At 41.3% G+C, this 25390-nt stretch overlaps 2 protein-coding genes across 3 annotated transcripts in view; one reads left to right on the top strand and one right to left on the bottom strand.

Annotated features, from left to right (window-relative positions):
- The first annotated feature begins 1113 nt into the window (after window positions 1–1113).
- rfc1 (replication factor C (activator 1) 1) lies at window positions 1114–15184 on the top strand. Its single transcript, XM_077523286.1, has 23 exons — window positions 1114–1224; window positions 1610–1726; window positions 1805–1877; window positions 2667–2783; window positions 3228–3514; window positions 3617–3688; window positions 4449–4526; window positions 4602–4925; window positions 5265–5372; window positions 5442–5621; window positions 5836–5940; window positions 6666–7098; window positions 7192–7307; window positions 7382–7496; window positions 8674–8762; window positions 8850–8987; window positions 9106–9201; window positions 9279–9532; window positions 9605–9722; window positions 11569–11714; window positions 11792–12005; window positions 13097–13288; window positions 13357–15184. Exons 1-23 carry the CDS (start codon window positions 1222–1224, stop codon window positions 13450–13452), a joined length of 3471 nt encoding a protein of 1156 aa, XP_077379412.1. The 5' UTR covers window positions 1114–1221; the 3' UTR covers window positions 13453–15184.
- Window positions 14325–25390, bottom strand: part of klhl5 (kelch-like family member 5) — a 28833-nt gene continuing 17767 nt past the window's right edge. For both annotated transcript variants that reach the window (XM_077523288.1, XM_077523287.1), the window contains 12 exons: window positions 25002–25190; window positions 23832–23968; window positions 22697–22893; window positions 22305–22517; window positions 20525–20711; window positions 20112–20336; window positions 18433–18508; window positions 17831–17917; window positions 16830–16904; window positions 16618–16755; window positions 16366–16537; window positions 14325–15477 (listed from right to left, as the gene is read on the bottom strand). In XM_077523288.1, coding sequence (XP_077379414.1) covers window positions 15421–15477; window positions 16366–16537; window positions 16618–16755; window positions 16830–16904; window positions 17831–17917; window positions 18433–18508; window positions 20112–20336; window positions 20525–20711; window positions 22305–22517; window positions 22697–22893; window positions 23832–23968; window positions 25002–25190 — 1753 coding nt within the window. In that variant the 3' untranslated portion in view covers window positions 14325–15420. The remainder of the gene's footprint in view (window positions 15478–16365; window positions 16538–16617; window positions 16756–16829; window positions 16905–17830; window positions 17918–18432; window positions 18509–20111; window positions 20337–20524; window positions 20712–22304; window positions 22518–22696; window positions 22894–23831; window positions 23969–25001; window positions 25191–25390) is intronic.

The raw sequence follows: 25390 nt of genomic DNA, 5'->3' as shown, positions 1-25390 counted from the left end.
TCCTACACATTGGCAATCAGAATATTTACTACAGGTGCACATTTTGTTGTCACTGGAGCACATCCCAGTTGAATTTGAACTGCATTTCAGAGATATTTCATGTTTATTTCTCTGTTACTTCTTCAAAGTAGTATTTTGGTCGTCTGCTCGGTGTATATTTACTCCTGCTTATTGGCCTGATACAGAAAAAGAATTTAAATAAAACTACTTTTCCATTCAGAATTGAACGTCCAAGGTCCGAATTAATCCCAGTGTTCGTGTCCTTCAAGAAAGAGTTTTAATATGTCCAAGACAAATGGGACCCGGCATTGTCAAATGAGTCTATGAAGCTTTTTTTCCCCCTCATTATTTTTAAGTCTAAATAACATTAGCCAAGTTACTCTACTTACATGATGTAGTTTATAGCATGTTATTCATGATTGTGGTACTGGCATCGGTGTACATAGTTAATCCGTCAGTATCAATGAGGCATGTGCCCACTGCTCACCCACTTTTTTTTTTCCCATTTACCAAATTGACATAACAGGAACGTGAAAATGTCCAGTTTGCTGGAGTGAACACGGTGGTCGGTGTTTCTTCTGTGATGAACATGCAAATCATGGGTTGAGGATCAGGCTATTATATGATGTTTTTAGAAGGTTTGTCAAGTTGTTTGAAGGTGTTGATTTGGATGTGTGAGACATGTTTTGTTCTGGTTGTGCTAACTGCACACACATCGCCAGTACATAGGAGGGAACCTTGCATCTGTACACAGTGATGATGAAAGTGAACAGATTGCCAAACGGTAATACAATACAGTATTTATATGTTGGAACGATATATAAAAGTTGATTATACTTTTTTTTTTTTTTTTTTTTTTTTTTTAACAGGCTTTTGCCTGTTTCTGGATGGATGCAAGCAGCTTAAACATTGTTGGTGGGCCACAAACTGGACTGGCTTACAGCAGGCACCTGCACTCAGTTTTTGGTGCACTTTGAATAATCGAACGGTGTACATTTGAACAAGTTTCCGAACATTTGGAGTGAACTTCGGACATCCAATATGGTGGTTCTGTCAACGTACAATTCAACGCTCTAGGCGATATTTACGTATATTTGTCTATGATCACATCTTGTTCGACGTCATCTTCATGCGACAACTGAGTCCTACTTCGCGCCAAGTAACTGAGCGTTTTCCCTCTTTGAAAACAAACCTAGAACGCGGCAGGGAGACGTGTTCACAATGGTAAAGTTGTAATTGTGGATCTTGCGTGTTCCGAAACCACAAACGGTCCACCAAAAAGTGATCGTTTTCAGAAGAACAAAGCTGTCATTTGGTCTCTTGTTAAATCTGTTCGAAGCCGTCGCAACGTCAACAGTGGGGCCGTTAGCTTAAACTGATCAACTGATAAACATTCGTGACGCTCAGTGATTTTATTTCAGAATGTGATATTTTGTTTCCAGACCATTTGGAAACATGAAACCTCACGTCTCCGATTCATTAAACGAATTCGCATTGAGTGAATTGTGTGGATTTCATTGTATATCTGGCAGCCAGCGTCCCCTCGTTGTAGCCTAAATAAGATTACATTGGGTTGCTGTCCTTGATCATATTGTTTGATTTCTCACAGGACATCCGTCGGTTCTTTGCGCCATCAGCACAGAAAGCGACCACAAATGGAAACATTAGCACGAAGAAGAATCCTGTTTCCTCAGAAGAGGAGTTGAATAAAAAGAAAGAGAACAAGGTAAGAAAATGACACTGAGTTTATCCTTGGAATGGGTTATTATTGTCTCATGTACTTTTTTCCCCCTTAATGCCACAGATGAAAAAACAAGAAACAGGCGTGAAACGTTTGCCTGACAAAAAACGGAAAAAACATGCAGTCATAGAATCAGGTAATTATGTTTCTGAGATTTGGTGCCTAGAATTTTTTTTTTTTATCTCGTCTTTTTGACTATGACTTTGGTAAGTCTGTGGTTAACTTTTGCAAAACTAAGTTGCAACGGGACTTTGAAACTGATAACAATCTTGATGAACAATCTGCTGCTACTGTTTCTTTTAAACAATTGAATGAGACACATGAATGATTTTTTTACATGCAGTATTAGATACATGGACATTGTTGAACTAATAAGTAATACAAAGTGGATATTTTGCTTTGACCTGCGCTATTTTGCCATGAATCACATAACAATTACAAGAACAAATTCTGTGCCAGTGACTGTGTACTAGCTCATGCTATAATGGCTAAGACGGTCACCAAGAAAGTGTGGGGACCCGAGTTAGAATCCCGCTCTGCCTTTTCTTCTTACACTACAATTCATTGAAAACAGCCAATAAGCTCTGAGGGTTATGATAGGATTTGGCCAATAATGTTGATAATAGTCTAGGTTTGGTGAAAAAAAAAGGGAAAACTTAGTGAAAAATTAAAAAAATACACAGAAGGAGGTGAAGCGAGGCAAGAACCAAGCGCAGTGCATGAAATCGGTCCGGTGGCAATTGACTAATCAGAGCCGTTCATGGCAAAATAAAGCTAGAAGAAGAGTTGCCAGTAACTGGAAAATATCCACTGCCAAAGTAATACAGTACATAGTTGAGCCACACCACAGCATATGTTCTTATTCATCCACCAACGCCAATGTGCATTTTATTTCACTGTCACGCTTGTTGTTTGGTCTGCTCAGACTCTGACTCAGAGGAGCGAGACAGGAAGTCCAAGAAATCGCCTAAGAAAAAGCAGAAGATCAGCAAGGCTGCACAATCTCTCAAGAAAGAGCCTGTTCAGTGCGTCTTGGAAACAGGTAAAACGCTTGGTTGTCAGGGTTATGCACGTGTCCACGTTTAACCTTGCACTTGGGGAACAATGAATTTTGCTGATGTCACGCTGCTGAAACCTTGTAAAGTACCTCCAAAATAGTCAGGAGATGACAACTCTTTGTTCAACCATTAGCGTTGCCTCATCAAAGAGAGCAAGCCATTTTCAACATTGGTCAATAATTTGTAATAAATAAATAAATAAATAAATAAAATGACTGACCAATAGTACATATTTTTTATTTTTTTTATTTTTAAATATGACATTTACAAAATTGTCAGTTATGAGGTTTCATCCCAACACCAGCCATATATTTTTAATTAGACTTCACCACTCATTGATCTGTAAACAAAACTGTTCCAATGACTGTTTTGGGAGATATTTTGGTTTGTTTATTGTTTATACTTTTTTATTTTTTTTGGGATCATAGACTCAGACAGTGACAACTTTGAATCCTTGAAGAAGTCCTCCAAGCACAATGGCACTTCCCAAAAGAGCAAGTCAATTCCAGGTGTGAAAGAGTCTGCAGAGTCTCCAATCAAGTCATCCTCTGTTCACTTGAAAACTGGAGCCAAACATCCTACCACGCCTGTCACACCGAAGACGGCGCCTCCCCCTCAGACCAAACAAACCCCCACCTCTGTATTTGACTACTTCGGCAACAAAAGCATCCAGCGCTCAGACAAGAAGCTGGTCGCCAGCACGAAACGGAAGACGGTGAATAGTGACCGACGTTTTCTTCTGTCTCATTCAACAGTTCAAGGTTTACTGTCGTTATCAAGCATAATTAAGGTTACTAACAACTCATCTCATCCTCAGCCCATCCAGGATGCAGATGATCTCAGCGATGAGCAAATTGCTAGACAGCTGCAAATGCTTGACGATAACGAGGTAAGTAACTGAAACAAAACCATCTATTAAAGGGGAAGTTATCAAAAAAAATCTTCTTGCAATAATATTTTATATGTGCCCAGTCAAAACGTGGCTTTTCTGATTATTATGTTTTGTCGAATATGAATTAAGCAGCAAAATCCACTTTTTTTTTTGAACATGCCTCATGGGGCGGCCATTTTGTCAACTGCTGTCGACTGAAAATGACATCACAGTTGCTCAGGCAACAACCAATCACAGCTCAGTTTCAAAAAACAGGGGGATCAGCGATTGCTCATTACCTCAGCCATGAGCAACTGTGATGTCATTTTAAGTTAATTTTGTCGCTGATTGTTCAGTACCGTGCAGTTCTGTAGTGTCACTCAGTGTGTAGGTGCTGCACAGACCAGATTTTCATTAATCTTGAAATGTATGTCAGTACTGTACTTGACTAAATTATTGCTTTGTTGTTATTTGTGAGCATTCTACAATTCGACCAGAAGTTGAATATCTCAAAATGTCTTGATCTCATTACATTAGTTCTGTAATGGTCTAGCATACTTTTTTTCTCCCCTTGTGACTCGACACATTTGGAAAAACTCAATCGTGTTGAGGGTTTAGTTGTCTGTGAAAGGTTGTGTATAAGTCTTTATATTTGTCATTTGTTCCATTTGATTTGAATTTAACCCATCGAGAATGTGAAAATAACTTTTCTGATTAAACTGAAGCATATGAAACTTTGGATTAATAAGAAATATTTTCTCAAATGGGCGTTATTTAGCGGGAGAAGCAGATCCATGAAGATGAAGACTTTGCACGGACTCTTGCCATGCTGGATGCAGAGCCACAAGCAAAGAAGGTGATAACAATTTGAAGCGGTAACAAGTACATGGCGGATTTTTTGCAAATCCAACTTGTTTGTATTTTTTCCTAGGTCCGTAAAGACTTTGAGGAAAAAGACGAGACATTTCCCAGAAAGAGGAATGGACCCAGCCCTTCAAAGAACAACACAGAGGACAGCACGTCAGAGGACATGATAGGTCCTTCACCCAAGAAAAACTCTGCTCCAGTCAAACCCAGTTCCAAACTGGGGATGATGAAGAAAAGAGATGAAGAAAAAGATGCCGCTAAAAAGAGCAAAGAACAGACAACATTGAAAATCTCTCCCAAAAAAGAGCCACTGGTCGTGTCAAGCAGTGAAAAGGTGCGGGCATCCAAAATGGGAACCCCACTTAAAACATCTCCCTGTGAACCAACGGTGAGCTGCAATTCATTCTGTACAATCGGTATGCAGGGTTTGGCAAAAAATAAAAATAAAAAAAATAGCACATCCACTTTGAAAAATAAGTCGTTTTTTTTTTTTTATCCAGTTACTTTTCCGTATTATGATTAGAGTCCTCAGAGGTTGGATTATTGTCTTGCTTTTTTTTTTTTTTAAATAGCACTGCTTGATTGACATTCATGGGAGTATTTTTTACTATATGTATACTGCATTTCAAAGAAGATTTTCTAACAAATCTGTTGGGCTGTTCAGACGTGTTGACCACCTTATGTCCAAATCTGAACGTGCTGATTTGTGTTCTCGCCATCCTGTTAGAGCACAAGGCCCGATGAGGCAGATAAGAAGAAACCCAACACTTCTGCTTACAGGAATTACCTCAATAGAGATGGGCCACGAGCACTGGGCTCCAAAGAAATCCCCACGGTACTTCACTCAGGTCATCAGCCCTCAGTGTCATGTGTTGCTCATGGCCGACTGTTGTGGGTCTTCCAGGGTGCCGATAACTGCTTGGAGGGTTGTGTGTTTGTGTTGACGGGCGTTCTGGAGTCAATGGAGAGAGATGACACCAAATCCCTTATCGAGCGCTACGGCGGCAAAGTGACGGGCAACGTCAGCAAGAAGACCACCTATGTGGTGCAGGGTCGAGACAGCGGCGTCTCCAAGCTTGAGAAGGTGGCCAAGCACCTCATTTTTTTTTTTTTTTCTGAAGACGTCATGCTGCATTGAAACTGCACTTATCAGTTCAAGTGACTGGCAAAGTGGTTGAACTGATTCAAATGTGAATTTCATCATGACTTGAAATATTTGTAGAATTTTAGGCCAATTTTACGGTGTCTTCATTGTTAATTTTTATTTTTCCCGTGTGTGTGATTGTGGTTCTGCTTAGGCGGAGAGTTTTGGGACCAAAATCCTTAGTGAGGATGATCTGTTGGAGCTGATTAGGACTAAACCAGGGAAGAAGTCCAAATATGAGATTGCTGCAGAGGCTGAGGTCAGCAGTCTGTATTCTTCTTCTTTTTTTATTTTTTTATTTTTGAAAAAACAGGTTTCAGCTAAGTTATATATTCTTAAGGGTGTCTGGCAATTAAATGTATTTTTAAACTTAATTAATCACCAAGTTTACTCATGATTAATTACAAATGATATCTATTTAAATGTACAATAAAATGTACAGTACAATACAATATTTTTTTGTTGACACATTAACATAAAAGTGGATAAAAATGTTAAACTAATAGAAATATGGCTGCATCTTTTAGTCATTGATGCTGTAATTAATTTCATAATTGATAAAATTGAGTTCAAATTAAAAAGATGTACAGGACTGCGCTGTCAAAAACGAGTGTGATTTTTGTGTTGTCCTTTTTCTGCCACTAGATGGCATTATTGCATTTGTTAGATGTTGGTGACAGCTCAAAGCATTTTTCTTCTCATGTTAAGAGCTATCTAATCTTTAACATGAAGTAACTTGTGAAAATCTGCGCATTTTGTAAATTTGTAAAATACAACTTGACCCCCAATCTCCACAAATATATGTATTATTATTAAATTTGTAGCTGCATTGCAACTGGAATTCCCCCAGTACAGGCTTTCCAAGTAAGGTGCGGTCATTAATCAAGAGTTTGAAAAGTTAGTGGCATTAAATAAAGGAGCTTTAAGTCAAAATTAATGCACTAATTTTGAAACCCCTAATTTTGAATTAATTTAATAATTCAGAGCAAAGCCTCAAAGACCAGGACTCCTCCAGGCCCGGCCTCAAAGATCACTCCTAAAGCTTCAAAGATCTCTCCCTCCAAAGGCAACTCCAAGTCCCCTCACACTCCGAGTCCCTCAAAGACCGGACAGACAAGCATCCGCAGCGCCAAAACCACGGATGGCGGAACCCCTCCCGGAAGAGGCCCGGCCCCAACTGCTCGTAGGGATTTGGGCCTTTCTTCCTCCGCCGCCTCATCCTCATCCTCTGGCCCACACCCAACAATGAAATCGGTAAACGAGGAAGGTGCCAGTCTGCTGTGGGTGGACAAATACCGCCCGTCCTCTCTGAAGGCTGTGATAGGCCAGCAAGGGGACCAGAGCTGCGCCAACAAGCTGCTGCGCTGGCTGCAAAACTGGTACAAGCATCACAGCGCCGGTGCCACCAAACCGCCAGGTAACTTGCCGCCTTATCTAGTTTGTTCACAGATGTTTGGGCACAAGAAAAAAGTGAAAAGTTGGCGTCTGCCTTTTGTTTTCTGTTGTGTAGCTGCCAGATTTGGCAAGTTTGGTGCAGGAAAAGATGATGGATCGGGATTCAAAGCTGCTCTGCTTTCCGGACCGCCGGGGGTGGGCAAAACTACTACTGCAGCCCTGGTGTGCGAGGTGCGTTAGAAAGGATAGCGTTGCATTCAGCATTGTTGCATCTGAGACTTCATATAGTGTGGATGGTCCAATAGGAGTTGGGCTTCAGCTACGTGGAAATGAATGCGAGTTGCACTCGCAGCAAAACCAACCTGAAGGAAGTGGTTGCAGAGTCCCTCAACAACACCAGCATTGAAAGCTTCTACAAAGGTAAACTCTTTTCTCCTTTCTTTAGTGTTGCCATTAACTCATTCGCTGAAGCAACCCCCTTTGCTCCTGGCTGTTTTACTGGATTTTGATTGATTTTGCAAGGCCCACGGTATATTGTGTTTTATTGCTATAAAAACATGGAACCTACAAAAAGAGGGCATCAGGACATTTGTATTTGTTTCTGTTTTGCAGCAATTAGCATTAGAATATAGCATTTTCATCACAAATCTGTTTAAAACAATGGGGAAAGAGCTTTTTGCAACATGGCCCTGGTTGATCTCTTATACTCTGCTGCCACCTGCTGGCCGTTTTTTTGTAATAGCGGCCATTGCTTCAAGCGTGTGCTTCAGTTCAGTGGCTGCATCAAAGCCTTTTGTATGCTCTAGCATAAAAAATACAAACAACGTATAATACGTCTTTGGGAGCATGGTAATATTTAAAATAGAACATATTTATACGTCTTTGGGAGCAAATGAATGAAGAAACACAATCTTGTTCATTCATAGAATACCAGCCTCACTTGTGGTCCAGGAAAAAAACGGGTTTTATGCTTAAACCCGTCATTTATGTTACTTTTTACACAAATTCTAAAACTTGATTTTGAAACAGCTTGAAAAGCTGTCCAAAGCCAACCTGCCAAATGATGCTGGTTGACTTTGTAATTGTTTACATTTCCTGTTAGACACCCCAACACACACACACACATTTTTTTTTGTGTTACTTTTGCAATAGGTTATAGTCTAATGACAGCATTCTGATTGAGTTAAAGAGCAAAATCCACCCATTTTTATCCATCTCATGAGGCCGCCATTTTGCCATGTGCTGGTGAATGAAAATGACATCACAGTTTCTCAGGTTATCAACCAATCACGACTCAGCTTCAGGAAACAAGCGAGTTGTGATTGGTCGTTGCCTGAGCAACTGCGATGTCATTTTCAGTCGACACAAAGTGGCAAAATGGCCGCCCCCGAGATGGAGAAACCCCCCCCCCAAAAAAACAGTTGGATTTTGATGCTTAATTCACATTCCACAAATGCAATATTATGTAAGTAAAATACTTAACATATTCACTGTACTAAAGTTTCATGAAACGAGTAATACTAACCGTGTTGATGTAAAGTTAGTTGTGTTCATTCTACTGTCGCCATGTGATACTTCATGACTGTACGATTGTTAGGCACTTCCCAGAAAGTCAGCGCAAAGCATGTCTTGATCATGGACGAGGTGGATGGCATGGCGGGCAATGAAGATCGGGGTGGGATGCAGGTACACACGCACACGTATTGCTTCTTGATTCATTCACTTGACCAGCGCCTCTGCTCGATGCTGACGAGCATTTGTGTCCTCCCGCAGGAATTAATCAACCTCATCAAAAATTCCAAGATTCCCATCATCTGCATGTGCAACGATCGCAACCACCAGAAGATCCGATCGTTGGCCAATTACTGCTTCGATCTGCGCTTCCAGAGGCCGCGAGTGGAGCAGATCAAGGTGAGAACTTAAATGTGTGCTTTGCCTCAATAAAGGTCGGGAAACACTGGTACATATGACGCTTTTGTAAAATATTTTAAAAAATGACCTTTGTTTTTTCTCTGACTCCTTTCTACAGGGCGCTATGATGTCCATCGCCTTCAAAGAAGGGATCAAGATTCCACCTCCGGCACTTAATGAAATTATCTTGGCATCCAATCAAGACATCAGACAGGTTTAAAAAAACAAAAATAAATAAACAATCAACATCAGTAATAAGGTATTAAAGTGTGCCGGCTGCATTTTCTCCAGGTGATCCACAACCTCAGCATGTGGTCGGCCAAAGACAAGGTGCTGACCTACGACCAGTGCAAGTCTGACGCCGCCAGCGCCCGCAAGGACACCAAGATGGGGCCCTTTGACGTGTGCCGGAAGGTGTTCGCCGCCGGCGAGGAGACGGCCCGCATGAGCCTCATTGACAAGTCGGATCTCTTCTTCCACGACTACTCGCTAGCGCCCCTCTTCGTCCAGGAGAATTATCTCCACGTTCGGCCTGCCGCTGCTGGGTGAGGCTCACTTCAGCACTTTTGACGCTCGCACGTTCCCGACAATTGACACAAAGCTGCGCTCATTTTTAGCGGCGACGCAAAGTCTCACCTTGTGCTGCTCAGCAAGACGGCCGACTCTATCAGTGATGGAGATCTGGTGGACCGACGCATCCGCTCTGGCCAGAACTGGTCTCTGCTGCCCACGCAGGTACGACATTTTTCATACCTTCCTTTCAATTTGCGTCCGAGGTTAAAAGTCAATAAACGTCATCCAAATTTGACACACCACGCAGAGGATTGTTGCTAACAAAACTGCTGAATTTGAATGATTGAGAAAAAAAAAAACCAAGCATATGTTTTGCTCTCAACACCGTGGTCATACTTTCTCTTTTCTGCACATTGCTACAATTTTGTGACAGTATATATATTTACAACCACTGGTGGCTGGAATGTTTCCCACCAGGTCATTGCAGGGTTTTCCATGCTGTGACAAAGAGGTACCAGCCAGCAGTTAGCTTGCAAGCTAGCAGATCTTGGGCAGCGGCATCAAATCCTCACAAAAAAGATTTAATTCTTGGGGTGGGTGAAATGGGTTTAATTATTAGGGATGGTCGATACCACTTTTTTCATATATTTTCATACAAGTAGTCATTGAGTAGTCAATGATACCAATATTAAGTAATATTAAGTACCGATACCACCAGTACTTTTGATCCATCTATCCATCCATCCATTCATTTTCTTAACTGCTTGCTGCTCACAAGGGTCGTGGGGGCGCTGGAGCCAATCCCAGGTGGCTTCGGCCAGTAGGCGGGGTACACAAATTGCAGGGCACACAGAGACGAAACAACCATCCACACACACACAAGCACACCGAGGGACAATTCGGAGCATCCAATTAACCTGCCATGCATGTCTTTGGAATGTGGGAGGAGACCGGAGAAGACCCTCGCGGGCATGGGGAGAACATGCAAACTCCACCCAGGAAGGCCGGAGCCAGGACTCGATCTTTTGATAGATACATTTCTAAAAAAAAAATATATATATATAAAAAAAAAAACTTTGACAGATAAATTTAAAGATGGACCAATATATCCAAATATCTTTTTTTTTCCCCTTAAAATGTTATCAAATTAACAGCAATTTTTTTATTCTTCTAATTTGTAATGCCTGCTTCCTGATCATAAAACTAATACTGGTGTCAGCCACCATCACAAGTACGATACCTTGAAATAAGGCCCGATACCAGGCACCCGATACCCCACCGATCCCTAGCAATTATTAACTACGTAATTCACAAATGCACCAAATGACCACTCATGAAAAAAATTTGCTGAAGGGATGGGCAAGAACCGATACCAGGCCTTATTTCAAGGTATTGGTACTCGCGATGGAGGCTGATACCAGTATCTGTTACCCACTCGTGGCTGTTTTGCAATCAGGAACTAGAAATGAAAAGAATAGAAAATTACCGCTCATTTCATGGAAAAATTATAGTTTTTTTTTTTTTTTTCATTAAAATGTCTCTGTTATTGTTTTGTTTTGTTTTGTTTTTCTTTTCTTTTTGTGTGGAAATTTTATGTATCAAAAGTATTATCGGTATTGGCCTGAAAAAAAGTGGTATCAAACATCCCTAGTTTTGATATCGTGAGGTGAGGCGACTCAATCTGTACATCAAATGGTTCATGCGGTACAGTTGTAGCCACACAGCCAAAATAAAAAAAAAATGGAAAATTGAAATGGTGAAACGCAGTTTTGTGCAACTTCACAATTTAATACAGCATACTGCAGTACTCCGTTTTTGAATATATTTTCAGAAATTGTATTCAATCATCTAGTGGAACCTAAATGAAGGGAAGGGCTTGTCCGTTCGAGCTGAAGTTATTATTTTGTAGCCTATAAACAACCCACAAAATAGAAATTCTCTGTATAGTACCAAATTTTTGTAAATGAATATTGGGGAAAAAAACGTTTTCAAGTGTTTATATAGTCTTGTAGATGGTTACCAGCTGATGCTGAATCTGACACTGGTGTCTTTCTGTGTTTGTTTGTAGGCCATCTACGCAAGTGTCATCCCAGGCGAGCTCATGAGAGGTTACATGAGTCAATTCCCGTCTTTCCCAAGCTGGCTCGGCAAAAACTCGTCAGCAGGCAAACATTCCCGCATCGTCCAGGAGCTGACCTCGCACATGGCTTTGAAGTGAGCGCGAGGCACCGTTGCTCGGCGCTTTCGTCTCCCACCAACGTGGGGCGCTAAAGGTGTCTTGTGCGGTGCAGGACTATAAGCAGCAGGCAGGCGGTGAACTTGGACTACCTCCACTTCCTGCGGCAGGCCATGCTCAGCCCGCTCCAGAAGCTGGCGGCGGAGGGCGCCGGTCGGGCCGTGCGGCTGCTGGACGACTACCAGCTCGTCAGGGAGGACGTGGACAGCATGATGGAGATCGCGTCGTGGGGTGGACAGCCGGACCCCTACTCCAAACTGGACTCCAAGGTCAGCGAGGGCTGCCAGAGGCTTGTCATAGCAGTGATTCTCAGTGTGGTTTGGGCGCCCTCTAGTGTTATGTGAGAGAATCACCGCCTAAATTCAGTTTTACGTTTTACTACAGTTGCATTTAATCACTTCAAAAAAAAAAAAATTTAGATACAGGAAAAAAAATCGAATTGAATCATTATTTATGTACAGTTTTATTCTCCTAGGTTTAAGTACAGTTGTTAAAGGGATACTTGACTCATTGAGCCATTTTCAGCAGTAAAAAGTTAATATTTTGTCTATAGTTAATGTGGTAACTTCATTGTTTTTCATGTACAATAAGTACCTTTAAAAAGTCATTTTTCTACTTGATGTTGAGTGATGATGACATCACCTGTGCTGAGGAAGTAGGTAATGACCAACCATGGCTCAGTTTATTGGCCAAACCCAGAAAACAGGTGAGCCATGATTGGCTGTTAACTACTTCCCCAGTACAGGTGATGTCATCATCAATCGACAAGTACAAAAATTACTTCTTATTAATTACGTAATTGTACATGAAAAATAATTAAGTTAACAAATTCTGGACAAAATATTAACTTTTCACTGCTGAAAATTGTTCATTGAGTCAGTATCCCTTTGTGCACAATGTTACTTACCAGTTGCTTACAATCCTATTAGATGTACTGCACACAACCAGTCAAAGGTTGAGAAACAATTTCTCATGTTATTAAATGAAGGCGTGTCTCCAGACTTTTGACTGGTTAGCTTAATTTCAACATTTTGCAGACGTTTCTAAGATGTTATAGTAATTATAAACCTTCAAATGGCTGACACTTTGCTACTTACCTTACATTTTGCCCCTAAAATTTGCTCCACATTCAATCAATCAATTCTCTTCAATTATGATTTTAAGACTGAAAAATTTAAATCACAATTAAATTGCAATTGCACAGTCCTACTGTACTTTATTAATGTTAATGTGCTGTAAAACACTGTAAAAATTATTAAAACAAAAAAAATACTGGTAGATGACCCCCCAAAAAAAAGAAAAAAAAATGTAAATAAAATCTGTGATACAGACACCTAACGTTGTTTTTCCTTCCTTCCAGGTGAAAGCAGCGTTCACCAGGGCGTACAACAAGGAAGTTCATCTGACGCCGTACTCCCTGCAAGCCGTCAAGAAGGGACGGCGAGTTGGAGGCGGTGGCGACGAGGCTGAACTGGAAGTGCAGGACACCGAGAAGGACGCCCCAGTGTCTGAGGACGAGGGGGACAGCCTCACTGTGGACGCTATGATCAAAGTAAGTTGAATAAAGCGGTGCATCAATTGATCCTATCCGATTATTATGCCTGTGTTTTCCTCATACAGAAGAAGAAAACCAAAAGCAACAAGGAGTCCAAGAAGGAAAAGGCAGAGGATTCTGGGAAGGGCAAAGGCAAGGGCAAGGGCAAGGCTAAAAAGTGACTGCTGAGCTAATTGCTAAGCTGAGTGTGATGATGCATTCTCACCATGATCACTTCCTGCCCTTTTCAACCTTTAAATCTTTATCAGTACATCTGATCATGTCTGTGTGGGCGGAGCTCCAAATCATGGAACTGCTACTTGAGAGTATAACATTACAGGAATGCTTTTGGTTCATCACTCAGCACTCCCATCTTTTTCTTGTAAATTTCCTTTTTGTAAAAATAAGAGAGATATGCAACTTGTTCTTTGTTGTTTGAAAATCTGCATCTTACGATCCAAATATCAAATTCTGTATGGTCATTTTGATAATGATAGTGTTGGATCAATAACTTTGTAAATTCAAGGTTGGGCGAAAAAAAAAAAAAAAAAAAAAAAAAGTCTTTCATTCCAACAGGAATGAGTTTGTGCCCAGAAGATGTTCAGTTCAGGCTCATAGTTTTGCATTTTCACATGTTATATAAGCAGGACATAGTGATGGTGTCACAGCTTTTCAGCCCAGCTGACCCATCTACATTTGTTTCCTCATTTCACGCTGTAGTTGCATATCATTTGTGACTTGAAGGTGACTAGCGTCATCCTTTCCGATGCTTCTGCTTCTTCAGCCATAAATAACGAAAAGGGTCACTCAGCGTGGCTGCTGTTAACCGAGTCAGCCATCGCGACACTTCATCTTCATTCTAGACTTTACAGCAGTCCAGAATGCTAATGCAAGAAAGGATCAAGTCCGATGCAGTCCCGCAAATGCTGCCGACAGCCTCTGTTCGAACATCAGCACTCGTGCTTTGCTGTGTTTTATGGCTCATTATTTCTGACGAATGGAAACGGCCTACATCGTAAACATGCTGTGCAATTTTACAGGCGGAGACCAAAACTGCTTGCCTCTTAACTTTTATTGTACAGAAGGCAGAAGAGCATGTTAAAGTATACATGTATGTACATACATCACTGGTCATGTCAAATATGAGGTGCCTTAAATGGTATTCAAGAAAAAACAGGAAGGGTAGTGGTCTTACTTGGCGTACAAAAATAATCAGACTATAGTGCAATAATAAACATTTCTGTACATATCAAAACAAACGTAGCTTGAACAAATGTTTATTTACAACTCATTTGAGTCACAATTCTACTCAAACACAAAGTTCAAGAAAAATAATTTCGCAAAAAACGAGTGGTTATGTGGGGGGTAAATACAGTACTACAGTATTTGAAGTTGAGACTTGGAAAATTGATGGAAAAATATGAGTACCATTCAGTATACAGTATATACAACTTAGCCATCACTGTTGTAGTACATTTTTTTTCAGTGCAGCCATTCCCGTACTTAGAATTGTTATTAGTTAAAAAGCCGAATTCTATTTTATTGATCACTAATTTCTTGGCGAGTTTTTTTTTTTTTTTTTTTATATATATATATATGTAAACAGAGGCTTTTGACTACTTCGATACTTTGTCACAGATGTTGTGGCAACATATGTGTTTTAGTACCTTTGACTAGCCGTTCCAGAATGGGTTGTGCTGAAACAATCTTGACAATATATTTTTCACAAACAGAAACTTTGTCTTCCACAAGTGAGCTGCTACAATGTGGAGGAGAAAAAAAAAATAGTATCAAGAGAAGTGTTATGGTTCCTTCAGGTTGTGCTGATTATGTCAAAAGTTGTTTTATGTCAGTCGCTAGAAAAGCGGAAAGCTCTTTTCCAATGGAAACATTAAACTGATTGTTACAAATCAAGAGTGTAACTTTCTTGACAGTTCAAAAGCAAAATTATGTGTGTTGTCTGCAAAATAAGTTGTGTGTGTGTGTGTGTGGTGGGGGGTGCTTCTGAAACAAAGCCAACAGAACACTTTTGATCACGGCTGTCACTGCTTGGGGTGATGTCAGCACTCATAAAATGAGGCTGGAGTGGGAATTATTATTATTGTTGTAAAAGTCCCATTGCACTTCTCGGTGGGCCTTCTGGTGTGTTGTCATATTTTGACCACTACCACACTTGCTCCAGCCCGGCCCAGACACAGCGGCGCCACCTGGTGATTGCAAGAAGCACAACATTAGCACATCATAGCGGGACTGAACGTGCACTCATTCATTTATTCATTCATGCAATACTGTCCTTCAGTTCAACCGAAATCTAAAACACATTAAGTAGAAGCCAGTAAGTTACACATATGGAGGAGAAAAAAAGAATGAAGAAAAATTACCAAATGAAAAAAAATAAATAAATAACCAGTGAAAAATCAGATATTGCTTTTGAATTGGTTCAACAAAATTAACTTGAAAAAACAATCTTATGAAACAGGTCTGAACAAAAATAAAAAGTCTCACGAGAAAATGATTTGACCACCGGGACATTTTCAACCAAGATGTGTCCTCGTTAGCATCACAGCCAACTTCAATATTGAAAGCAAGTCAGTTGGCCTATTAAAAGGTATTGATGGGCAAATTAAGCATTTGTGATATTTTTTTTACCCCTCTCGGTGGCACTCAGGGTTTAAAAATACGGTGGAAAAATAATCATGTTCTAGTGCACTAGCCTGTATCTTTAAACCAAGAGCACCATCAAGAGGAGTAAAACAGAATATATTGTAAGTGCTTCATGAAGCTTCATTTTCCCATCACTACTTAAAGGGTGACAAGTTGTGCTGTTTGCTGGCATGTTGTGTACCACACTTAACATGGACTGAAGGAAGCAAAGGAGCGAGTTGTCTCAGGAGATTAGCAAGAAAATGATAGACAAGCATATTAAAGATGAAGGCTACAACCCCTTAACTACACAGTTGCATATTATTCGGGAATTTATGATCCATGGCCTCATTTGCATCCTTAACTCACCCTCCTCATGTTATCTGTCTAATATGCGCCACGAAAGGAAAGTAACATCTTGCACACTTAATGGCAATTACGTGTTTGAGTACCTGAGACCACTCATTGGTTTGAGGGTCATACGCCTCCACTGTGTTGAGATACATTTGGCCGTCATAGCCACCGACGGCGTACAGACGGTCGCCAAGGAGGCAAACGCCCACTGCGTCTCTGCTGATGCTCATGGGGGCCACCGCTGTCCAAGCATCCGTCTGAGGGTCATACCTGAGACACATGAATACATGTTAAGTATCATACAATTATTATTATTATTGGCATGATGGGAATATGACGTTTCGCGTCACCTCTCCACGCAGTCGCTTAGCCGCGAGGCCAGAGACGATGCAGGAGCATCGTGACCGCCGATGGCGTACAGGAAGCCGTGCCATGTGGCCACGCCCACACCGCCGCGCCGTTTGGCCATGGGAGCGCAATCGTTCCACCTGGAGAGCAAAGTCGGCAGTTTGAAGCGCGGCCCGGGCAGCAGCAAGGAGGGAATGAAGTTCTGCAGACTGACCTGTTGGTGTGAGGGTCAAAACACTCCACTGAACGCAGGCAGGATGACCCGTCACGACCTCCGACTGCATATAATCTGGGAAGGAAGAAAAAAAAAAAAAGTCATCATAGGTGACCAAAAATGACCCTCAAGAATTAGTACTTCAGAACAAGGCTGCAGCTGTCGGTGGCCAATTATGCGTGTGAGCCTGCAGACAGCAAAGATGGAGGAGCAACAGAAGGCGTCAAGCAGGTAACAAACTCCATCAGAAAGCACACAGACGCACACGGAGTGAAACTCTCAGCAGAAAACACTCGGTCTTCTGTTAATTAGAATCTATAAAGCAGTTTTCAACTCTCGAAGGAGCTTAATAACAAAAGCAAGGGAAGGATTTTGCAATTCTAATCATTTTTCTTGTCGGCTGTTGCGGGGGAATTTGAAGACAGCAGAGAAGGTTCAATCCGACAATTCCTCATTGGGGCGCATGGCTGCAAAAAATATTTATAGGAAGATGCTGTTGAGATAAAGCTTAAGTAGTGTAAAATTTGCTTTATTCACACTACAATGAGTTGTACTAAACAGAATTGGCACACGCATGACATGTAAGATGGCATCAGAACATTTATCGGTATTTATCTTACTTGGGAATTTTGAGTGACCAATACAGGATTACTGTATTTTTCAGACTATGAATCTAACTTTTTTCAAATTTGGCTTTTGCAGCAACATACTCAGGTGCAACTTGTGCAAGTTGTATCCAAATTAGAACTAAGACTGGCACCCCAAATCCCCGGTCCCTAAAGACGGCAGTCGTCAGAAGGTGGCAGTAATGCTCCAAAAGTATTTGCCAACCACCAAAAGAGAACACAAGAAGAAATGGGGTGTGGGAAGGAAAAAAAAAAAAGAAAAGCAGAAATAGCCACAAGGATTTACCACAAAAGGTGCAATAACAGACCAGGATTCTACCATATAGTCTAAAAAAATACAGTGGATCTAATACTGTATTTGACATCAAGACGTACTTGCTATTGAGAACTGCCACTCCAACAGTGCTTCTGGGTGTGGCCATACTGGCAACAAAGCTCCACTGGCGACCTTGAGGGTCCCACCTAATAAATACAATGAAATAAAATTAGTAACAATTTGTCACGTCATGCGTCATACACTAATGAGCGTACAAATACAAGAGTTCCATATAAATATAACTCGACAAGCTCTGATTTCCTTGAGATTCGGTAAAACCATGAAAATAAGGTCGAAGAGATTCTCAACTGGTTCTTTGGGACCCAAAAGTTTTATATTTAGATGTTTATAGAACATTAGTGAGGTGTTACAAGTTCCCACATTGAACATAACATACAATGTTTAGTAAGCGCCAGGAAATGTTACATTTACTCTTGTCACGAGCTACTCCGCAAACAAATACAGTGCAGTTTTCCTCTTTGTTGTGTTACTTCACAGTGTCAAAGATCAATCAATAACAAAGACAAAGCAATAAATGAATAACAGTCGCAGAAAGAGCACTTAAATATGTATCGTTGTGACGCCACTGAGGAACGAGATGCAACCGAAGTGCATCCTCCTCATCACGAGATGTTCCAAGGAGTGTAAAATGCTCGCTCACCTTTCTACTGTACTGAGGTAGCTCCAACCGTCATGTCCTCCTACTGCGTACATCGGCCCTTCAAGGACGGCTACGCCTGCAACAGCCCATCACATATCACACTTTATATGGGATTGAACTCACCAAAGCATTCTTACAAGCTCAAAAACCTGCAGCGGCTTAGGACCACACTTGGTTTTATTGTGTACACACAGACGGTACTGGTGTGCAGTTTACAGCATGTCGACACCTCTACACTTATGGGATTTAGATATCACAACATCTGCTCTGCCAGATGTGCCCTCAGCCTCTTCACCTCACCCTCCCACAAGCACTCATAAAAGAAAACAGCAGCAGCACGCCGTGTTCGACGCGTCATCGTAATGGTGGGCTTAATCCACCCCGTGGGAGTGCCCTTTATCACAACACGGACTCACCGACTGCTGATGTGCTACGCTCAACCCAAAACAACCTTTGACTCTAACAAGAATGGAAGACAATTTACCAAAAAAAAAAAAAAAAAACCTCAGGCCTCACATTAATTACACCAACTACATTCATCTGAATGGTTAGTTGTAATTTGAATAGGGGTGTCAGGCGATTAAAATTTTGTAATCATGATTAATCGCATAACTTCAATAGTTAACTCGCGATTAATTCCACATTTTATATCTGTTCTAAATATACAATTAAAATATAAGTTTTCATACCCTTGTCAACATAAAAGTGGGAAAAAAATGTTAAACTATTGGCTGCATCTTTTAGTCATTGATACAGTAATTTCATATAATAATTCATAAAATTGAGTTAAAATTAAAAAGATGTGCTGTACTATAATAAACGAGTTTGATGTTGATTTGTGTTGGTCATCCTTCTGCCACTAGATGGCATAATTGCATTTGTAAGACTTTAGTGACAGCTCAGTGCATTGTTCTTTTCATATCAACTCATTTGCTCCCAAAAACAGATAAACATGTTTTATTTTAAATGTTTTTAGTGTCCCGAAGACTTATTTATACGGTTTTGTGTTCTTTTTTTATGCTAGAGCATACAGTAGGCTTTGATGCAGCCTCTCAACTGCAGAGGACGGGTGAAACAATGGTACTAATTTAAAAAAAAAGCCAACAGGTGGCAGCAGAGTAAGAAATCAACCAGGGCCATGTTGAAAATTCTTATGAATAATCATCAACGTTAGCTATATTCAAATGCTAATTGCTGCAAAACAGACAGAAATATACGTTGTTTTTTTCTGACGAAAGAAGAGACTTTGATCTTTCTTTTGGTAGGTTCCATGGTTTTTATAGCAATCAGTCAAATTCCAGTAAAACAGTCGGGAGCAAAGGGGTTTGCTTCAGTGAAATGGCTGCGAGTGAATGAGTTAAGAGCTATCTAATGTTTAACATAAAGACACATTTTTTTATAAACTACAACTAGACCTTAGTCTCCACAAATATATGCATTATTATTAAATGTATTACGGCTAAATTTTGACGTGGACGTGTCTGCTGCGTTGCGACTGGAATTCCCCCAGTACAGGCTTTCCATGTAAGAGGCAGTCGTTAATCGCGTGTTAAAAAAAATCAGTGGCGTTAAAGTATGGGGCCAGTCTGTCAAAATATTACTTTTGGCGCCAAAAAAAAATAAAAAAAAATTGGGGATGACTGCCCTAAGTGTGACTAAATGTAGTTTATCTTCCTCACCCAGGCCGTGTCTGTGTGTGGATATGGGCGGCATGACACTCCAGGTCTTGCACTGAGGGTTGTAACACTCCACCGTGTTGAGGGTCTTGAGTCCATCTCGGCCCCCCACCACATACAGGCGGCCATCCAGGACGGCGACGCCAAACTGGAGCCTCCGACCGCTCATGGTCGCCACCTGCTTCCACGCGTCCCGCCGTAGACAGTACTGCTCGATACTAGTAGCGCCTGCAGGAAGCCGGCGGATTAGTTGACGTGACGATGCTTTTGGGTTGTAAACAATCAGATCAAGCAGGAACGCTTATCAACTGGTCATGTTGAAAAAAGGCCTTTCACGTGCAAACCCTTTGAGTGCCTCAGTTTTTTCTCTTTTTTGGACATGCTCTTGGGTTGTGTTTGCTAATAACCAAGCTAACCTTTTGTGGCGTCCATCCCACCAACAGCAAACATGGCCCCAACCGTGGCCTTGCGGGGCCGTGTGCGCGGGCTCTGAAGCAGGGGCCGACGCTGGGGCAAGAGATGGTACTTCATTCCCTCCATCAACAGCCGCTGGCAGTCCACGCTGTCTCGGAGCGTGGGGCTGCTCTCCAGGTCTGCTAAGAACTGAGCACAAATGGTAAAAAAAAAAAAAAAAACATGCTGGAGGACTAATCTAGCCGTCATATCTCCCTACTATAGTTTCTTAGCTCCTTTCCTTTATCTTTAAACCGAGAGCACTACCTCAAGGAGTAGAAAAGTATCATAAGTGCTTCACGAAGCTTCATTTTCCCATCACGAGCCTGTGGTCATCAATTACATTAAAATCTATGTACATATGGGTGTGATTGAACATTATTATGTACATTTGGTCAACACAGTAGTAGGTTTTTGCACTCGTATTTTGTCCTTAATCTGCAATCAACGCAAAAGAGAAAGATGCCTCCAGTCCAAAATTAACTGAACACGGCCACTGAATAAAATCAATTTCCAGAGCGTACGGCAGGCAAGCAAAATGGATAAGCAGCTTACACCCCCGGGAGAATCCTTCAATTGAGCTCACTCGGTGAGAGACACATTAGGGTGAGCCTCCATTTCTTGTGTGTGTGTGTGTGTCATAAAGGAGGACAGAGACACACACACACACACACACACACACACAAACATGCACAATCCTGATGGATGATGACACATTTGAGTCGATGTTAAATTTCCTGCACAATTCTGATGTAGGGTAATTCCATCCTGTAGCCTGCTTGACGCTTCCGGACATTTAATAAAAGAAAAAAAAATGTTCTATTTATGTCAAACAGATGCTACACTGAATGCCTATAAGACTGTGTGGGTGTGTGTAGCCCTTTAAGCCCGAGTGCCCCCACAATTGAGGGCCTCTCGGACTTTGAAGAAGAAAGAATATAATGATATTGCACATCAAATTAAACTTCAGAACAGGGGATACAAGAATATATAAGCCATTTTTACATGCCCCAAACTAATTTAATTATCATTTGTGCTGTGTACATATTCATTTACTTTTAACCAGTAACATGCATATATACTTATATTTACACATCTGAATAAATCTCACAAGTGTTCCCTTTATTATGACACAGGAAATATTCAAATAGACCTTGTGGTTGCAGAGATATCTTCTTTTTATTTTGGGTATGTAATTTTCAAGCAAAAGCCTAAAAGAATAGCTTAAAGGGAGGTGATGTAAATGAAGAGCAGGGTTAACTGCATTAATCAGTAAATTGGCATCCTCTTAATGAGTAAATCCAGCACGGCCTAGATAGACAACCTGCTAATAGGGTGATGAATGAATATTTATGATGTGCGAGTGCTTTATTTCACATCTGTTGCCCTTTTATAAGTCTTGATGTCACTCAATGTCAATTTGTCGGTTTTACATGGTGAAGGCTCCCATGAATATCGCTTAGTTTGCCGTGTCACCGTTTCCTGTCTGACATCCATCTTGCCACTGATTACATGTTACAGAAACTTGTGGTTGGGGCAGTGTCGTACTCTGCATCTGAGGTGTGAAAAGAGCACTGAGACCAGATTGTGATTTGTTAGACTTTCCATAAAGTGCATATAGAACATTAGCGGTTTGTCTTCCTTTCCAGCACCCTTCATTTCTCTTTCACGATAGGAATTACATTTAACAAAGTGTGATGTAACTGCAATTGGAACTCGTCAAACATACAGCGCGACTCCCACCTGTGGCTGCAGCAGCGGCAGTCTGACATGAGCGAGAAGTGACGGCAGGTGATGTTGTCGGGCGGCCGCGTCGTGATGCACCCAAGTCAGCAAAGCGGTCACCACAGTCTCCTCATCCGGAACGTTGATATCGTCAGACATGAGCAGCCTCTCCATCTCATCCGCTGGAAGCAGCATGAACTCTTGGCCCCCAACCACCTCCACAAAGTGCTCCTGGGGGGTCCGAGAGAGACAACAGGGGCATGGATGAAGACATTGGGACTCTCATGAGATTGTTTTGCACACCTCTGGATCCTACATTTCATTTCCAGTCCCTAATTTTTGCTTCATTCAATACTGTGTATTGACTTTTAAATTCCTCTGAGTGTAGAGAGGAAGTAGTGGTCACCCACCATGGTGTAGGTGTGCGCGGCCCTCTGCAGGTCGTGGCAACCCTGAGCGTTGGCGTAGGAGCTGATGCCGAGGCAATTGGAGGGGTGGAGCTGCTTCACGAGGAAGGAACAACAGGCCTGAACCGCAGAAGACAACTGCAGCAGACAAGAGGCCGACAGCAAAGACTCAATGGTGTCTTCCCTCAACTCCAGTCGCCCTGAAGACACGCAGATCAAGAAAAAAAAAAAATATTACAAAATGGGCATGACAAAAAAGAAAAACGAACAATTCATGTGTTTTTATTTAAGGGTTCTCATCCAAACAAGAGCAAACAATCTTTTACGCCATTGTAAAGGATCCTTGTACTGGTAATTTTGATCATATATCTAATCTACAAGCTAACACTGGAGAACCATGTATAATTCTGAAATAGGGAATTATTGAATCATGAATGTGGAGTTTTTTTGTGAAAATGTTATTGTTTTTATTATCTCTTTGTGTTTTGTATTTCTGAATCTCACAGCAACTATTAACAACATTGACACTACACTTGGTAACAATTTGCCCCAAAAGATCTTTACAATAGCATTTTTATTTGACCATTTCTGACTGAAGCATCTTTTAATTATTAGATTAACACATTGGCTGCTCAGAATGGGAACTCCTGCCAGCCTCTGGCCAAAGGCTTTCAGACAGGATTCTTTCAAATTTCCCGCCCTCTGTCTGAAATCAGTTTCATTTTTTGGCCACAATTGGCAGTAGCGAATCAAAATGCAATTTTCTGCGTTCAGTAGCTTTAAACTCAACAACTTAAAAGCCTGCATAGGAACAAACAAATAAAGTCTTGAGAGATTAAAAGCAACATTTTGCTTGCAACATTGAGTCCAATGTTATGAAATGTTAAGAAAATTACGGTAAATCACCTCAAACAACCAATAAATCAATCAAACTTAAAGTACTACTTTTTGTAGATAAAATGTAGTTCAAAGTGCTTCACATAATAAACACAAGGAAAGTAAAGTCATACAATTCAACAAACAGAAATCCCCCACCACACCTACTTTCACACATAACAGAATATTTTACAGTCAGCAATTTTCTGAACAAACGTTAGCATAAAGCGTGTAAATGTGTAAAACTGTAAAAGCATCACACCTGTGTATGCATATTGCACCAAGATCCACAATGCATCTGGGTCAACACCCTCCATCTTCACCTCATCCTGTTTGGCTTCCCGCACGTCGCTGGTGAACATGGCCGCAAAGTAATCAGACACGGATGACAGGACCAGCCTGGGAGAGGTGAGAGGTTCAATTGTCAGTCAAGAAATTGCAATGAGACTCCCTGTTAAGCTCAAGCAGTCACTACTGTACCAACAAATAAAGTATGTTTAACAATGTTAATATGGAAAATCAGTCTGAAAGTGTGTACTTTATGACAAAGGTGATTGTGAAGGTAATTTTGGCTTACTTATCACACAAGTGTGAAAAGTAATTTAGCTGAAATGTTTTCCCATCTAGGAAATTAAGATGAAGAGGACATTTTTCACAGCAACAAAGAAGCTAAGCAGTTTGGGTCCTGTGCCATGCAAATGAGCTACTGCTCACCCCGCCCCCTCTTATGCAGAGTTTGCCAATGCGAGCGAGATACTTCTGATATCAGTTCAGATGATAAAATGGGGAGGAGTGGTGACCGATCAAGAGCCTTCATCTCACACGCTCCTCTTCCTCCTGCCAGTCTCCTGAGCCTGACTCATCCAATCACAAATCACACTCAGACACATTCACTGCCTCACAGACAGTTTGAATTTATAGAACTCTAGCAAGTACCCACATAACACAGTCAGTAGCAGGGTCGCTCCAATATATTACTGCAAGCATTCCTTCCTCTCATGTTTTTTTGTTTTTTTTACAGTACTGTGAAGCAACAATCCTGGAGTTGTGTTACATGACTTGGCGTTACACTTTTACAAATTCCGAATGCTGGCTAGGCAGGGAAAGTGTCAGAATGTGATTGGATGGGTGAACAAGGGCCTGGAGAGGCTCCATCCGGGGATGTGCAGAGCATCTCATCACTGTTGGGCAGAAACCTCCTAGTATGTCCAAATCTGGTCAATTTTCACAAATTGATACCATTTGCCAGCTCCCATGTCGGTGTGTTATTTTTACAAATGATTGACCAAATCTAAAGTGTTGAAAATTTCTTGCATTATTTGATGCGGCAATGTAATTGGCTCAAAAATGCCGGTTTTCAAAGTTTTGGTACATAGTTTGGCACTGCAGGGGTGGGTGTGTTCACTTTCTATACATTCATTTTGCGGCCTACCTGTGCGCAGGTATCTGTCTGTCTCCAGCCACCAGCGTAACGTCACACAGCTGCCGACTCCTCAGGTAGCCCTCCATCTTGCGGAACGTGACGTCAGCGTGGGACAGTGCGGTGAACGTTCCCTCCTCCGGACACGCACACGGCTCCATCGACACGCATGAGGAGAGCGTGACGCTGCTGTTGGACGTCCTGCAGCCGCATCAATTCACACACAGACGAACACATTGAGTTCTCATATCGAGGATGTACCTTTTATTCCACATCTTTTGTCACACTCATACTATACAAAAGTTCTCCAATGGTCAACTTATGAGGGGTAAAAACAAGGATAAATTTAGCCTACTTAAAAGTTAAGCTGGCGAAAAAAGCCTGAATGCAACATTAACTTA

The sequence above is a fragment of the Festucalex cinctus genome, chromosome 6 (assembly GCF_051991245.1).
Source record: "Festucalex cinctus isolate MCC-2025b chromosome 6, RoL_Fcin_1.0, whole genome shotgun sequence".
NCBI lineage: Eukaryota > Metazoa > Chordata > Actinopteri > Syngnathiformes > Syngnathidae > Festucalex > Festucalex cinctus.
This window is presented reverse-complemented; position numbering and strand designations above follow the sequence as displayed.

Excerpts from the sequence above, each read along its gene's own strand:
- rfc1 (XM_077523286.1), top strand. Across the intron at positions 7,308-7,381 it reads CTGCAGCCCTGGTGTGCGAG|GAGTTGGGCTTCAGCTACGT; the intron begins GTGCGTTAGAAA and ends ATGGTCCAATAG. Across the intron at positions 8,988-9,105 it reads CGCGAGTGGAGCAGATCAAG|GGCGCTATGATGTCCATCGC; the intron begins GTGAGAACTTAA and ends TCCTTTCTACAG.